The sequence below is a fragment of the Hippichthys cyanospilos genome, chromosome 2 (genome assembly GCF_059441005.1).
Source record: "Hippichthys cyanospilos isolate Australia breed blue-spotted pipefish chromosome 2, RoL_Hcya_1.0, whole genome shotgun sequence".
In the NCBI taxonomy this organism is placed as follows: Eukaryota; Metazoa; Chordata; class Actinopteri; order Syngnathiformes; family Syngnathidae; genus Hippichthys; species Hippichthys cyanospilos.
This window is the reverse complement of record NC_142370.1, coordinates 14054268-14070250: the sequence shown is the minus strand read 5'-3', so window position 1 is coordinate 14070250 and position 15983 is coordinate 14054268. Positions and strand designations below refer to the sequence as shown.

Genomic DNA, 15983 nt, shown 5'->3' with positions numbered 1-15983 from the left:
ATAAAACAACTAAAAAATGTCAAAACCATTCCATTAGAATGACACAACTCACACAACACTACAGCAGCGGTTGTTTTCTGTTTGCAGTTCCTCAAGATGACACAATTAATCATCTTCAGTTTGTCATAGCTCACCTAATCACATTGTCCTCCTCATCTGACCTTCATCGTTGTTGAGAGATGCCACAGCTCGGTGGGTCACGGACAAAGGGGGTAGAATATCACCTGGCAGGAGGTGCCACTCCTGCAGCTGCTTGTGAGACTGTTTAGCTACCTAGGAACATCTATTGTGTGTGCTTAGTGGTTTGCTAGATCAGCCTTTTAATCTTTGAACAGGGTTAGATACATGAAAAAGGCCACTGCATTTTAATGTAAAAACAAGACAGTGTCAAGTTTGTGTGCAAAAGATGCAAAGACCAAGTTTTAAAATATGCCTGTGTTACATCATGTCTCAAAATAAACTTTGTTTGCAGAAATCTGCTTGTAGAAGCGCTGCACACATCAGTGATGTCCAAAGTCCTGTTTGAGGAATTTTAATGGTATGCCTTATATTCTAATATTTTAGATGCCTCAAAACGTCTCAAAGAAGCAAAACAATCTCCCCCGGAGACCCATCCTATTCATTTCTGTCCACTGTAGTGGGCATTTGTTTTTGGTCTATAACGTAACTTGACTCACTCGAGCTACTTGACTAAGTCCAGGTGTGCTCAGTACAGGACATCCTGGCCTTTCCAATGATGTCTCATGTTGGGGAGGCATACCAATAACTTTGCTGTCTCGCTGAGACAAAATTGAGAATGCAATAAAACACATGAATAGGCTGGTTCTCTGCAAGATACTGAAAAATAACACACATTTAAATAAAGGATAAAAATGCAACAAATCTTGATTTACATATCACATTTTTAAATGTACAAAAAGCCAAGGAAGATTTGATACGTAAATGAAGTAATGTTACGACATAATGTAACAAGATATAAAACTATTTTGTGACCTAAAAGGGTACAAAATAATAATAATAAAACTTCTTGCTTTGTCACCGACAACACCATGCTGATTTGCCTATCCTAAGCATATGTTGACTTACACCGAATTGATAATTAACATGTTTTATAAACTGCAGTGAGTGAAAACTCTCGCTTCCGTTTTTTTTCTGGAGGTGACTCGATGGAAAAAGGATGGGCAGCCCGACTGTGTTCAATGCAAAATACACACTAACCTAGTAAACTAAGTAAACTTACGTGAAACACTATTTTTGATTATGGAAATCACGAATCCTGGAAAGCCCTCATTAACTTGCATAAAAAATTATTTTTACTTTGAAAGTATCTTTAAATATTCCGTTTTTTTTTATTCATTTGAAGCAGCATGCACTGTGACTCCATCCATCAACGTTGAACTGTACTTAAAGATATGGTTATGCTGCCAACTGCTGGATTGATTGAGAAAATGCAGTAGCGCCTCTCACTTTCCACAATGCAGCGTAACAAAGCAGGCCTGGAAACCTAATGTACAGTACTTTCTTTTAGCTAAAGTGAAATGTGATATAGCTATGGATGGATGGAGAAAAATCTGATAGATAGATAGATAGATAGATAGATAGATAGAACTGTAATCATCTTTTTGAAAGTCAAATATGCCCCCATAAAATATATATTTTTAACAATTCAGGCAAACCTTTTGGGTTTTCAACAGTTTTTTTAAATGCACATAAACAACGTGGATGACATAGTAGGTGCAGTGATCAACAAGTAGACTAGAGGATCATTTTAATGTTTGTGAGATGGTTGAGGGGTTTTGTAAATCTGCTTCTTGGCTATGTAGCAGCTTTGCAACGAAATAATAATTAAATCAGCTGATCTCTGTCAAATAGTCGAATGCGTAAGCGATTCCTCCATATAAGGTCCGATGTGTATTCCCCGCTAATAGGGGAGTCCGCTGTTTTTTGTTTGGAGATTTTAGGAATAAAATGTTGAGGGCATTTAACGATATCTTTAGAATGATTTGCCACCACTTTTGCCACCCGGAAGCCCGTGAGTCGTCATGATAGCAGTTGGGTCCACGGGACGTAATGCTTCGAATCCCGGAAATAATATGTTCGCGTCTCCAGTGCTATCAGTTTTTACGCATGGCGTGTGCAGACGAAAAGCGCCAGCAACTTACTATTTCGAGATGGGAATGCTCCGACGGCGACCCCGCTCCACCCCACACCCCGGTCCGCACACCTGCTTGGATCCGTCTTGCTGGGCGAGCGGCTCAGGAGTTCGGATTCTGCGTCCAGTCTGTGGCTGCCGCTTCTGGAGTTTCGGGCCATTCAGCTTCCCTTTGGACTATCTGCAAATTTGACCCATACGGTACATTTTAGACCCGGTTTCCCTGTGGACCCATGGCGGAGGCTGTGCGACCTGAGGACTATTGCGACGAGGTGCTGGAGGACGAGTTTGGAGAAATCATCAAGTGTCGATCTGGTAGGACAGGATAACTTTTTTTCTTCTTTTTTTTTGCGTGTGTGAGCGTTAACAATTCGAAAAGACAACAAAATGCGTACTTTTTTGGACTTGTGCAGAATGAGCATGAGTCTACTTCATAGCTGACGTCTGTGGTTCTCAACCTCTTTTCAGTGATGTACCTCCTGTGAAATGGGTTTTCAGCCAAGTACCCCCAAGCCAGTGCAAAGCCGTAATGGATAAAAAACAAACAAACAAACAAACATGCCATGTCTGATTTATTCACCTTTAGAACCTTTCAAACTTCCTTTGTATTGGCCCACAACAAAATAATCAACGTAAAGTGTCCTCTTTTGGATCATAGAAGAGATCTGTTAAAAAAAAAAAATAAAAACTTAATTATTAGTAAATATTTGTCCACAAAAAAATACGGTGTCATACGGTGTCAGACCTGTTCTCAGAAAGAAATAATTATAAATAAAGATTTTGTCCACAGAAAAATATTCAACATAAAGCGTCTTCTTTTGGATCACAGTAGAGATGTGTTCACAACAATCAGTCATTAACTTGAGCTTAAGAAAAAATAAACTACCTGATTGTGCCGTCAATTCATCAATTTGCTTAATGGATTGAACACAGGGTTGAATTTAGACCTTTTGACTCAAAGTGAAAACTGCACTGACAGATTTTCTTTCGTCAAGACGCCACGACATGCTGAGTTACATTCTTGTCTCCCAAGTGTTTATCCAGAAATAAAACACAGCTTCCAACGTGATTACCGTCTACAGAGGACACGAGCCATGCACCTGTCAGAAAGTGACGCAGTGAAAACACATTGCATTGATCCCTAACAGACTGTATAAGAGAGCTGGACAATTTTGGGGGGGAAAAAATAAATTGACCTTTTTCTGACCGATTTTGCACGTTCAGATCACCTTTAAGAGGGACAAATCAAACAATCATCTAAAATAAGAATAGAATAATCACTTTGAACTTATTTTTGTGTACATCTCAAAACTTGGTGCCCTGCTGTGCGGGTTGCTGTGCATGTCCCTTTGACCAGCGTGTTGTGCTGTTTGCGCCTGTGCTAAATTTCTAATGTAGCTGTCATCTTATTTCATACATAGATGTGTATTAATTGTGATTGCTGAAAGCGCTACTTGTTAGCCGGGTAGCTTATTTGTCACCACGGTGGGGATCCGCTTCACGCAACTCATTGCTGCTACTTCTCGTAAACTTTCATATTTATGAGGTCCATGCCGCTGTGGAGCAAGCTAGCTTCACGCCCAAGCAGCCATGAAAGAAATTACGTCCGGGAGTATGTTGACAGCTTGACGTTGATGTGATGCTTTTTTTTTTTTTTTTTAAACCCTAGTTGCGAGCTGGCTAAACCCGTGCACAATAGCATGCTGCAGACTAACATTTGGGGAATAAGATTTATTTAAAAAATGCAGATTTGATGATCTCAAAATAGCACCATTTGAGATTGTGATTCCTGTCCCAGAACGATACATCGTTCAGCCCTTCTGCATTAGTCAATATTTGTTTATTACTTTCTGATACTATAATGACTTTAATCCAATATTTTCCACTTTGCTTCACGTCTACTCCTGTTTTGAGAAGCTTGCCATGGATAGCGAGAATTGTACTACGTGTTGGAACTGTGTATCGGCTTTAAAGCTTTTAAAAGTGGTGCTGAACTGTAGTCGGAAACAGAAAGACTTCTTGCCAGGCGCAAACAAATGATATGCTAATAAATAAAAAGAGAATAGTTGTGTCTTATGGGAAGCGCTTTGCTCGTAAATGTGAGATAAGAGCCATGTTTCCTAGCATAATAGGTATTTCCTGTGGTTCATTTTCTAAGGTCATCTGTCCGAGTTGTAAGCTTTAGTTTGTAACAAGCCATATGCAAAAAAAAAAAAAAAAAAAAACTACACAAAATGTGATGCATAGAGCTGCCTTTGTTGAGTAAACATTGTTTTGACTGTCAAACTTGTTTAAATCCGGTATGTTCAAATATATTTGCATGTACATTCATATGTAAATGTGTTTGAACATTTCTGCAACCTCCATGCATAATTTATGTATTTATGTTTTTTAGTTACACATCCATACTGCACATGTGCTCAATTGATTTCTCTTTCCTCAAGTGGGTTTTCCGTCTTCATTAACCACGAAAAATGAGGGAACACTGTACGTCCTAAGTAGCTGAAGTGGTGTACTGTATTGGTGTTTGCATGAACACCGAATCCCTCACATAGTGATGAGATGAGGCCTGGGGTCCTCTTTTGGAACTTGTAAATACTGAGTGTCCTTGAATGGTGTACTAATGGCTGAGCTCCAATAAAGCAGACCGACTGTCTCTCTCATGTCTCTCTCTCCCTCTCTCTCTCTCTCTCTCTCTCTCTCTCTCTCTCTCTCTCTCTCTCTCTCTCTCTCTCTCTCTCTCTCTCTCTCTCCATCGTCCACTTCCCAAGCTACAGCTGGTGGGCCATCTCAAGCTGGAAATAGCAGTCAGCTGGCTTGTGGGAGCGCTGGTGTGGGTGTCAGATAGCTTATTTGGAGGTTGCCATGTTCTCTCTCTTCCCCTTTTTCTTTTTCCAAGTCCCCCATGCACCATCATCTTGCTCATACACTTGCAGTGCATCCCCTTTTCTGCTCACGGTTGACAACTGTCTTGTTGTACATTCCTTATGTGAGAAGTAGTGGAACGTATTTTTTTGTCTGGTTCTCTGCCCCTCCCTGTTTAATCTATGACCAAGTTGTCGCTCTGTTTCTATATCAAGCTTCCCCTACATTACTCAACCCCAGCCCCCACCAAGCCATAACATTTCACATTGGGTGAGTTACTGTTAGAAAAATAATGCTTTCGTTTGATAAATCATAATTTGATGACTTTATTTTTCTTTTTAAATAAAATTGATATTGTAGCCATTTTTACAGTTGCAACGGTAATGAGAGGTATAGTTATACCACTACTAATACAAGTCATTGTCTTTTTTTGTTTGCCTTTTTCAAAGCACATGTCCAATGGGGTGGAATAATTGTGCCACGGTTTTACCCTTTCAAGATGCACTATTTATCGTGGTCAGTATAGTCAACAAAAATAATGAAACAACTACAACTATTTTTATTTAATCAACAAAACAATAGAAATGGTCAAAAAGGGGTTACTCACAAGCCACGCATCTTTTATTTAAAAGACTAACTATAAATAACTACAGTTAAAACAAAAATGTAGTGTTGCTATTTAGACACCGTTTCTTCTCATCTTCGCTAGAGGGTTGCAGCAAGTGGTAGGTGACTCCACCCGCTATTCCATACAGATGAAATAATGGGAAATGTAATTTTAGCCTGAGTAGTGGCATTTTGGGCCAGACGATGGCAGCACCGCCCTTTATCGAGCACCACTTCATAGTACTACATGTATATTTTTAGTAGAAAAGGTTGAAAATATTCCAAGTCGTAAATGCCGCAGTTGCGTTTGAAACAAGGCCGAAAAAGATCAACTGTATATCGGTGAAATATGTAAGCTACGTCAAAAATGAAGTATTTTCTTAAGTTTATTTGTACTAATTATTAATGAAATTATTGTGAATAACCAATGGTTTGATATCATAAAAAAACATTTACTGTTTTGTTGAAATCTTTTTATTTAAATTGTGAATTATTGATGAAAATGAACTAAATAAACAGGGTGGTCTGTTGGTCTAATTCTGTGCTTCGCAATTATGTTTTGCAAAGTCCCCTCTTGGAACGAGGACCCCCCCCCCCCCCCCCCCCCCCCACACACACACACACACACATTTGCAATGCCAACCATAAAAAGATGATCTCTAAAAATTGTATAGATATACCCAAAACTGCATCCTTTTTAACGTTCACACAAGGAAAAGCAATATGAAAACAACATTCAACAACTGTTAACTTTTTTTTTGACAGCATTTACACAGGCTAAAGGTTTGTCTAGGCAGAAGAAAACCCAAGTGCATCAAAGTGCCTAAAAAAAGAAGCCAATCCTTATTTTATCACAATTACACTTCATTAGAAACCTAGCCTCTCTTTGTTGGTGGGATGAATGAATGAATATTTGTTTTACCTCGGATCGATAGATTAAAATCTCACTCACATGGGTGCCACTCGAATAAAGGGAGTGCTAATATGCCTCTCCAACGCTGCTAGCAGCCACAAGCGTGTACACAGTTGGTTACTTAAAACGTTTTGTTTACTAATGCGGGACAGAACGCCTGCAGGCGAAGAATAGTTATTCACCCATCTATTTTAAAATTTCTTGTGATATTTTTGCTCTCGGTTCGTTTTCATGATCTGATACCTGCGCGGTGCCACTTTTTAAAACCGTGCCGCTATTAGCTGATGGACAATGCTGAAGGCTTTCAGTAATTCATACACCTTCCAGCTAGCCCGATTCATTTAATGAGATGAGCTTTAGTTACTTGTTTTTCCTGTCATTCATCTGCACTCCTTCTCACCCTTGGCCTCTCTTGCTTTCAGACCAATTTGTTTGTCTTATTGCTTCTCACAGGCGCAGTTGTCCTGTTTTCATTCACTCCCTGCATCATGTTCTTAACCGCTGTCAGTCAGTAACGCTCTTTCCGCATTGCATTGGCGTCTCAACAAGGCTGATGAAAAACAAACCTGGGCAAGCAACTGTGATTCAGAAGATGCAATTGAAGCGAGGGACAGCTGCGATTGAAGGAACAGCTCAGAGAAATGAGACGGATGGCTGGAGGACAGATCAAGGTGGAAGGTTTGAATGGCTGATGTGGCGATGGGGAGGCTGAACTGGCAGAGTTGGGAGACGTGTCAGGCTTAACAATCATTAGCCAGTCGAACGTTTGGAAGCATCCTTTAAAACACAGTGGAGTGGAAATAAACGAGTGTAATCAAGAGATAAGCAAAATTCAGGACATAGTACTCGCGTCCAGACTTGAACGAAACTTTTTTTCTTTTTATTGTTGCGGACCTTTCAGATTCAGATTTGTTTATTCAATCAGCTTCAATCAAAGAAATATTGATAGTTTTTTTCCCCCCTTTTGACAGTTGAAAAGTCGTAGCACATAGCTTCTCAGGCCAACACTCTTTTTACCTCGTAAAACATATTTCAGCCAAGGAATATAACCGCTCACTTCGTTCCAGATTGCTAACCTCCCACAAGAAAAAAATAAGTAAATAAACAATTCATGAATCTTTGACATATTCTTTTGGTCAAAATCTTTGACCCTATCTACGTTTTAATATTTTTTTGCAAAAAATATTAAATGATTTCAGATGATATAAGACAATTATATCATTTGTTTGGAATACCTTTTGTGGTGCCTTTTCCTTCACATTGGGTCACTTGTGTTCCTATGTTGCACATTGATGCTCCAGCATGAGTTGCTCATTTCTTTTGAAGTTTTCATTGTGTCTAGATAATGGTTGCAATATTTTTTTTTAAACATTTTAAAGATATATTTCAAATTTGAAGATTCAATGGCAGTTCATGTAAAAGTTATGTAAAAAATGTAACTTCTATCTGGTGTCACTTACAAATGTCAGGACAATAGGGGGGTTGCAGATTCTCGGGCTGGCATTGACCATGGAAAAATAAAAAAAAAAACATGTCAGACTTAATGTATTAATTCAGACCTTGTGAACTCGGAATGAACTGGAAATCTGACACTTGTGGTTTGGATGAGACATGGACTTGGACCTTAGTGACTCCAACTTGACTTGTTCTCCATTTACTGTAGGTGGACTTGACCACAGCCCAACAAATTAGAGGGCCATCATGAAAAAGGGTGGGGGAGTAAAGCGACAGGCCCTGTTTGCATTAATTACTGTTCACATGCAGGGCGAGTCTTCTCGTAATCAGTCTCCAGCTCCAGGGTCCTCATTCCTCCACCAGTCTTTAGTTTAAAGATCAGTGCAACTGCAGCATGGCCTCGCTTTTGCCCGGCATATCAATTAGCATGTAGATCACATTCTCGCACAGCCACTGCACCCTCCACACCTCCAAATTAGACAGGGACCTTTCTTGAAGACTCAGACAAGACACCAGGACTTTTGTGAGACTGTCCAGTCAACTGATACATCAGGAGGTTGTTATGACAGAGCAGTAAGTCGACCTCTGCATGTTTTGTGATGTCAGGAACCTGTTTAACCGTAGACAATTTTGGTTCCTGAATACGCAGCAAGAAAATGTAGACTTTTCTCATTTCCTCAATTTATACTGAAATGGGAAACGGCAATAAAGTATAATAAATGCAATGTGATTTAGTCAAAGGTTTTTAAAGTTGTAGGACGAAGAAGATGAATATAATCAGAATGCTTTAGTTGAAAAATGACACGCACAAAAATCACACATTTACAAACTGATGGCATTGATGAACTCCAATTTTAATTCAGTTAAATTGTTATGCACCACGATGTGCGAAAATGTTGCCAGTAAACAGCCAGCTATCTCTCCAATTTCTTTCGCTGACAACCACATCACTCACCAGGCTATGGCCAGGCCTTTCAAGTCATACACACACAATGTGTGTGTAGAATGTGAAGATGCAAAATGTTATGTGCACCAGAATAAAGCCTGGACTTCACCTGCGCGTCTTTGCGTTTAATATTGGAAAAAAACAATAAAAAATCCAATCATTTAATTAACTTATCTTTGACATATATAGTCATCAATGGCAGGGAATGACTTAAAAATTCTGATAACCCTGATAACCTTTTCTTGCAGGAGCAGCTCTCCATGTACTAGCAAGCTTTTTTTTTTTTCCGATGGCCATTCTTTTTTCGGCTGATTTTTATCACTAACAACTCACAAGCAAATTCAGCTGTTGAACGGGCGCCCGAAAAGGAACTCATTCATATGAAGAGGAGCGGTTGTATGCCAGAGATGTAGAGTGACAGGCAGAATATTTAACTAAGTCAATGCCAGCCCAGTAAAAATTTCACTTTGACATCCATAGCCGTCAACGGCAAATCGGCAATACTCGATTCTAAAAATATTCAACAGCTGCAGCCCTTGTTCAAACATAACTCAGACAATGGGAATTGCTCACACACACCCATAGTCCATCTGTATGCGGCGATCGTGTCTGCTGCTATCTGCCAAATAAGTTGGAGCAGTAAAGCACCCAGTGCTTCACGTCTGGTGGTGGTTATTTAATTAGATTGAATTTCATCTAGGCAAAAGTGTAACTCAATTAAGGCCAATCTTAATTAGCCAACCTGGCTCCTCTCACTTTTGCTGCCACAGGAGTGTGAGTCACATTTTAGATGGCTTCTTTATACGCCCCAAAGCAAACATTAAATTCATGTAAGTGCACTTCCATGGCTTTGCATCAACTTTTGCACTGGTAAAACTGCTACTACCAACTTTTCTGTCATGACATGCACTAGTGTCAAAATGGCCACTAGTTGACAAGAGGTACAAATGAGTGGTTTGTGCTGCTTCATTCATATTCCTCAAAGGCAAATTTGAACCAGAATGGCATATTTAGACTAATGTGGTCTTCCCCTTTCCTGTTTAGGCAAGAAAACAATGTGGGGGGAAAAATAGTTTTGCCCCATGGCCCCCGGGCAAATACTTTATAATGCTGATGCAGTTAATACCAGTTGACAGTGGTAAATGTGAATCTATTCAGACAATACCTATATTATCAATGTATCTCTATTGATCAAATGTCTTATTCTATTGATTCATAACAAATAACTCAAAACATCTTTGTCTGTCAGTCTCATTTGCCAAAGAAAGAAAGAAACCACCCATACCTTTTCTTTGATTTTAACATATTTTAGGTGAGTACACATCTCCCAGTAATCCCCAGGGTGGTTGTCATTGATCTCATTCCAAAACGTTTGACCTTGAGCGTGATCATTCTCCACAGGCAACATACAGCGCATGCATTAACCACACAAGAAAGATGTCCTAGCAACTGGTGCCAGGATGTAAGCTTTGGATCCCACAGCAACCCTGGGTCCCTTGCCCTAAAATGTGTTTCCAATCAAAATGCCAAGAATGTGTTTAAAAAAAAAAAAAAAAAGGCAATGCACTGGTAAATCAAAATCCGACCGCCAAACGTGCTCTTATTGTGTAATTATCTATTGATGGGCAAAGGAACACATTGTAAAGGTTTAAAGTTTGTTTGTAGACATTACCATCAGCTAAGAGTATTAAAGGGGCTGGGCTCAATCATTTTTGCTCATTAAGAGCATGAGCTTCACACTTTGATGTGACGTCGTCAGTTCACAGTTCAACCCAGTTCAATTTTATTTTGATGCACGGTTGATTGAAGAATAAGTCAAGGACTCGAAAGTTCAACGTTATTTCAAACATCCTTTCAAATGAATACTTCTATAGCACATAAGTTCAAACAAACATTGCTTGTAAAATCTGAAATTGGACTAAAACACAAATGAAGAGCTAACGTTTGAGGTCACTAGTGTGTCAAACATTTAGGAATACTGTATTTGACTATGAACTAGTCAAATGACTATGAACCACTAAGATGAAATTCAACAGTCAATCACGGGGCACATAGAGATAACCCCTCACATCCATTTTCATTCTGATTGGCAATTTAGAGTACACACACACACACACTCACACACCTATAGGGACCTCATAGAAAACTGTCTCCTTAATGCCTGAGCTCCCGAGTCTCCAACTGTGATAAGTGATTTTTAATTAAAGTAATATTGAGAATCCTAATAAATTGTTTTAATGACCTGAAAATTGCTTCAGTTTTCTATAGCAAGAACAAGAAAGAGAGGATGAACAAGAGAGTGTGTGTGCTGTGTGTGCGTGTCAGCGATTGCGATAAACTTTGCGCTGCAGTTGGTGTCTGTGATGCATTTTTCTGTCTAACAGTGTCTGTCTAAAAGTGATGCATTTTTCTGTCTAACAGTACATAGTGCACATAACATTTTGTATTTTGATACTTTCCTCGAATACAATGGTGTCTGGAGATTTGGGCTGCGCAATTTATTCATTGTGATCATTATTTTGGCGGTTACGATTAAATTGCACTTCTGGCCCATTCCTTTAATACTTGGTTTAACTGAGTATTATTGTCCTTGTTTACATGGAATCTCTGTGTTCAATCTCATCACTACGCGTGTGTCTCTAATGAAGTGGTGCAAAGTGGACAATCTTGCAGATCGTGTTTTTTCTATAAATGAAACTGGAAATAAAAGATGACCTGTGCGTGTCAAGCCTTCGAGTGCACAAATGAGTGCATGAGGAACAGAACCAATTCCAACTTTACAATGGCACCCCGCGGCCAATGAGCAGAGAGGAAACTCTGGCATTTCCATGGCTGGCTGCCGAATGGAGGACGATGAATGATGCTTGTGATTGCAGTGAATAATGACATATAGTAACTAGTGCCAGACTATGGCAACTAGTGCCAAAGTGAGGTTTACTCAGCTGCTCGCTTTGCTGGACCAGCCAGTAGCTTGTTGTTGTGCTTGCCTTGGCAAACAGGAAGTTGACACAAGCACTTCCGAAGCAGTGGATAATTACAATGTACCAATGTTTCTGAAGGGGTCATTATAACATATTAGTACCCGAAAGACTGCTGCATAGTCGGGGCTGATCGTTAATAGAGTCTTATCTTTCTTCCTTTTTTAATTTTATTTAAATAAGACTTAATTTTGTGCCCTTCTCCTCTCAATTTGCATGAATATTTTAAGACAAAAAGTGATTGGCTTTGGTAGGGCCGACGAAGCTAACGGCTATTTGTCGTTCGCAACTAGCTTACTGTTTTTTCTTACTCTCTGATCTGCGCAGATGTTTGAAGACCTTGTCGCCGTGTAAGCCGGATATTTTGCCGCTCCACAAAATGCCCACCTAATGCGAATAAATTCTCAAAATAGTGGGCAGGGCGTGACGCAATGGCCGAGGGGGTATGTGGGAAAGTAGGCTTTTTTTATTTATTTTTTTCACTGTGTATTGTAATTACACATTGGCGGCACCAGGTGATGCTGTGGCAAATATATTTTCAAAATCTGTGCAGTGGTTAGAATTAACGCTGTCAATATTTTTTTTCTAAATCACAATAATGATTAATCTGATTTAGAAAAGAAGAATCAGCAAAGTGTTTTATACCTTTTTGCTCAGGCCGAAATATCCAACAAAGGTGTTGATGTTACAGATCAATGTACATTTATTATTATTAGTTTTTTTGTTTTGTTTTGTTTTCAGCAACAGACAATTCAGTTGGTCAAAAATGTTTCCAGTCTGAATTTTAATGCACATAAAGCTGTTTTTTTCATTTTCACAATAAGCTGTAACATGTTTAAAACCCATTTAAAAAGTTACATTTACTGAAAGTTGATTTAGGTGGCTTTTTCCTTTTGTTCTTGTTAAATGGATACAATTATGGGTATCCTTTTACAATGTGGGTGGCACGAATATTTTCTCTATCCTTGAGGGGGATTTGCAAAAATGAATTGAGAATCCCTGACTTAATGGCAGCAGATGGGCGAGTCATACATTCTCTGTAAATTGGATAATGTAAGACAAGGTGCCAATAAGAAGTGATTTACAATGAGTTAACCTCAATTTTTAAATGTCGCAAAATAGCAGTAAAGTTGTATTGTTCAACCCCTATTCTGTAGTTGATAAAGAGAATTGGAGAGATCCGTTCGAAAAGCAAGCAGATGTAGTGAGCGAAATAAAGAAAGAGAAACCTTACTAAGTTACTAAGTTATTTAGTTAACTTAGTTAACTTAGTTACTTAGTTAACCTTACTAAGTTATTTGAAATTTTTTGTTTACTGCATATAATGTATATTTTGTCATCTACCTTACCAGTAGATTTCCCATCCTTATTTCTGATCGATTTGTGTATTTGTCATATTTAAATGTATCGGCTGGCAGCTAGGACTGATAGCTAGAAGTTTACCATCTTGTAGACAGTAGAATCAATTGCGCCACAACAACAACAATGTATGTCCAATCTTTGCGTTTCTAGATTATTTATGTGTATCAGAAAGAAGCCTGTTGTCAGATTACATTAGTATATTTGTTTGTTTTTTTTTAAGACACCAGAGGGCATATCTGTATTATTGGACCTCTTTAGAGAGAAAATAAAACTGGACTTGTGTACCATAAAATAGTGCTTATCAACCTTTTTTTTTTAAATGATACCCCCATGTGAATTTTTTTTTTTTTTTGCCGAGTAACCACTATCCAGCGCACAGCATATTTTGACTTAAAATTGAGCATTGTGTCCCCCATGTCTGTCTTTTCAACTTTGTAACTACAATTGTGGCGGTATCCCTTGGCGTTTTGCATTCAGCAACTTCAGAATATAAATCGACTAACACCATCTGCTGCTTGTCTGCTGGAATATTGCATTCCTATCACTGCATAAAATAGCGTTACATTTGATTGGCTGATACCTGAAGTGCCTGCATGTACCCCCAGGCTTATACACACACGGACTGTGTGAATCCAGCCTACAAAGCACCTTCAAAATCTCGTCCTCCAAGATATCTATTAATTTTGTTGGAAATCGATTGAGGAAGCTGGGACTGTTTCTAAATGATTTAACAAAAACAACAACAACAACAACAAAAGAGACGGGATTGTTGACCCTCTTAATTGATTTGAAATAAAACCCAGCAGTTATTACACTTGCAACCAGGTTTGTGAATTGCATGACTGCACAGCAGTCTAATTGTCTCAGTCTGTAACAGGAAGAGTAAAATGTTGCTTAAACGCCTGTTAAGTGCTTCTCCTTCCTGCTACTCCTATGGATGTTGGCCTTCCAGCCAATTAACAGAAGAGGGGATGACCCAGGAAATGAGCTGATATTCGCTTCATACACTGAAAATAGACCTCAAAGCTAGCTGGGGATCAAATCAATTCCGCGCTGATCCTTCTCCTAAATCACTATTTTAAGTTTAAGTTTCAAATCCTGAAATCAAATGTTTAAAGGACTCTCTCTTTTGTTACTGCTTACTGTGTTTGCACTTGCGAGAGACTTGGCGAGCTGTATCGCCTCTCACCCAAAGTCAGATGTATTATGTTCCAGCTTACTTGTTACCTATCGAAAATATGCAAGTACAGGACAACAGTAGCACGTAATGTTCTCAAGAGATGAGCATTCACCCAACTTTTTGGGTAAGGGGGGGGGGGGGGGGGGTACTTTGATAAACCTTTTTTGCTGTCTACTCACAAACACAGGAATTTTTTTCTGCAAAGTTGTCAGCACTTGGAGACACCCTGTGACTTCCTATTGGAGCAACACCAGTTTACATTATATATATATATATATATATATATATATATATATATATATATATATATATATATATATATATATATATATATATATATATATATATATATATATATATATATATACTGCCTCTGACCACCTGAATCCTTTCATAGCTAGAAAAATATGTCAGCATTTAATTCAGCAACAATGAGGTGTAATAATAATAATACAGAGTTAATATGGGTAGTCGACAGATTATCTGTAGCTGCTTGTCCTCACTCGGGTCGCTGGCTTGCTGGCGCATATCCCAGCTGACTTTGGGCAGTAGGCAGGGGACACCCTGAAATGGCACACAGTTGAACAACCCTTCATGCACCAATCACACCTAAGGACAATTTAGAGCACACATGTCAAACTCAAGGCCACATCATTTTATGTGGCCCGCAAAATGCTAATTATGATTTCAAACTTGCAAGGTGTATTCAACTTTTAAAAAATTGGGGGGGGGGGGGGCATTTTCTTATTCCCAATCACTCTTCTGAATAATTTTTGTCAGCCTCTGATTTCAAAACCAGGTAAGTGTGTGACGACCACATTTAACATTTATTTGACTTCACAGACATACCGGCCCTCTGACATAAACTATAACTACAATGTGGCCCACAAAAAAACAAAACAAAAAAAAACCTAAATGAATTTGACACCTCTGTTTTAGGGGTCTGGGATTTAAATTAGGGGTGCTGGATCACCCCTACAGATGGGCTAGGAACACCTATGAGCCTAAGACCAACGAAAAAGACCACAACATTTATGTATCATAAATCTAATATTGTTTATTGTAATACACACAAATTTATAACTTGTATTTGTTCAAAAGAAATATGCACGAAAAGAGTCCTTGGAAAAACCATTATCATATTACATCGCAATAACGACATTTAGGAGGGTGAAAACATGACAACGAGATTAATTTTCAAAAGTTTTCGGCCCTTTTTCTATTCCCTTCTAACTGTAGCAGGGGCTGAGGACGTTAGAACCGTTAGATTTTTGTGCTGATTAATGTGACAGGAGAGAAGGATTCTCCGTGAATAATGCATGAATCCTAATGAACAAATTCTGGCATATGCAGCAGGTGGGTGGGAGTACGTGGAGGTGAATCAATTTATTGTTCCCGTTACAAAGTTGGTAGTTGATCTGTCGGGACTCCCCTTTGGCCGCCATCCAATCACATTTAACTTTAAAGTGGCTCGGGGATGGAGAGCTGGTCTAATCCAAAGAAAGAAAGAGAGGCGGAGGAGGAGG

The 15983-nt window shown here is 39.0% G+C and overlaps 1 protein-coding gene across 1 annotated transcript in view; it reads left to right on the top strand.

The window, feature by feature from the left end:
* Window positions 1-2213: 2213 nt before the first annotated feature.
* dmd (dystrophin) overlaps window positions 2214-15983 on the top strand; it is a 151115-nt gene continuing 137345 nt past the window's right edge. Inside the window, exon 1 of the mRNA XM_088408917.1 lies at window positions 2214-2467. Within this exon, the coding sequence (XP_088265043.1) occupies window positions 2386-2467 (82 nt within the window). The 5' untranslated portion in view covers window positions 2214-2385. The remainder of the gene's footprint in view (window positions 2468-15983) is intronic.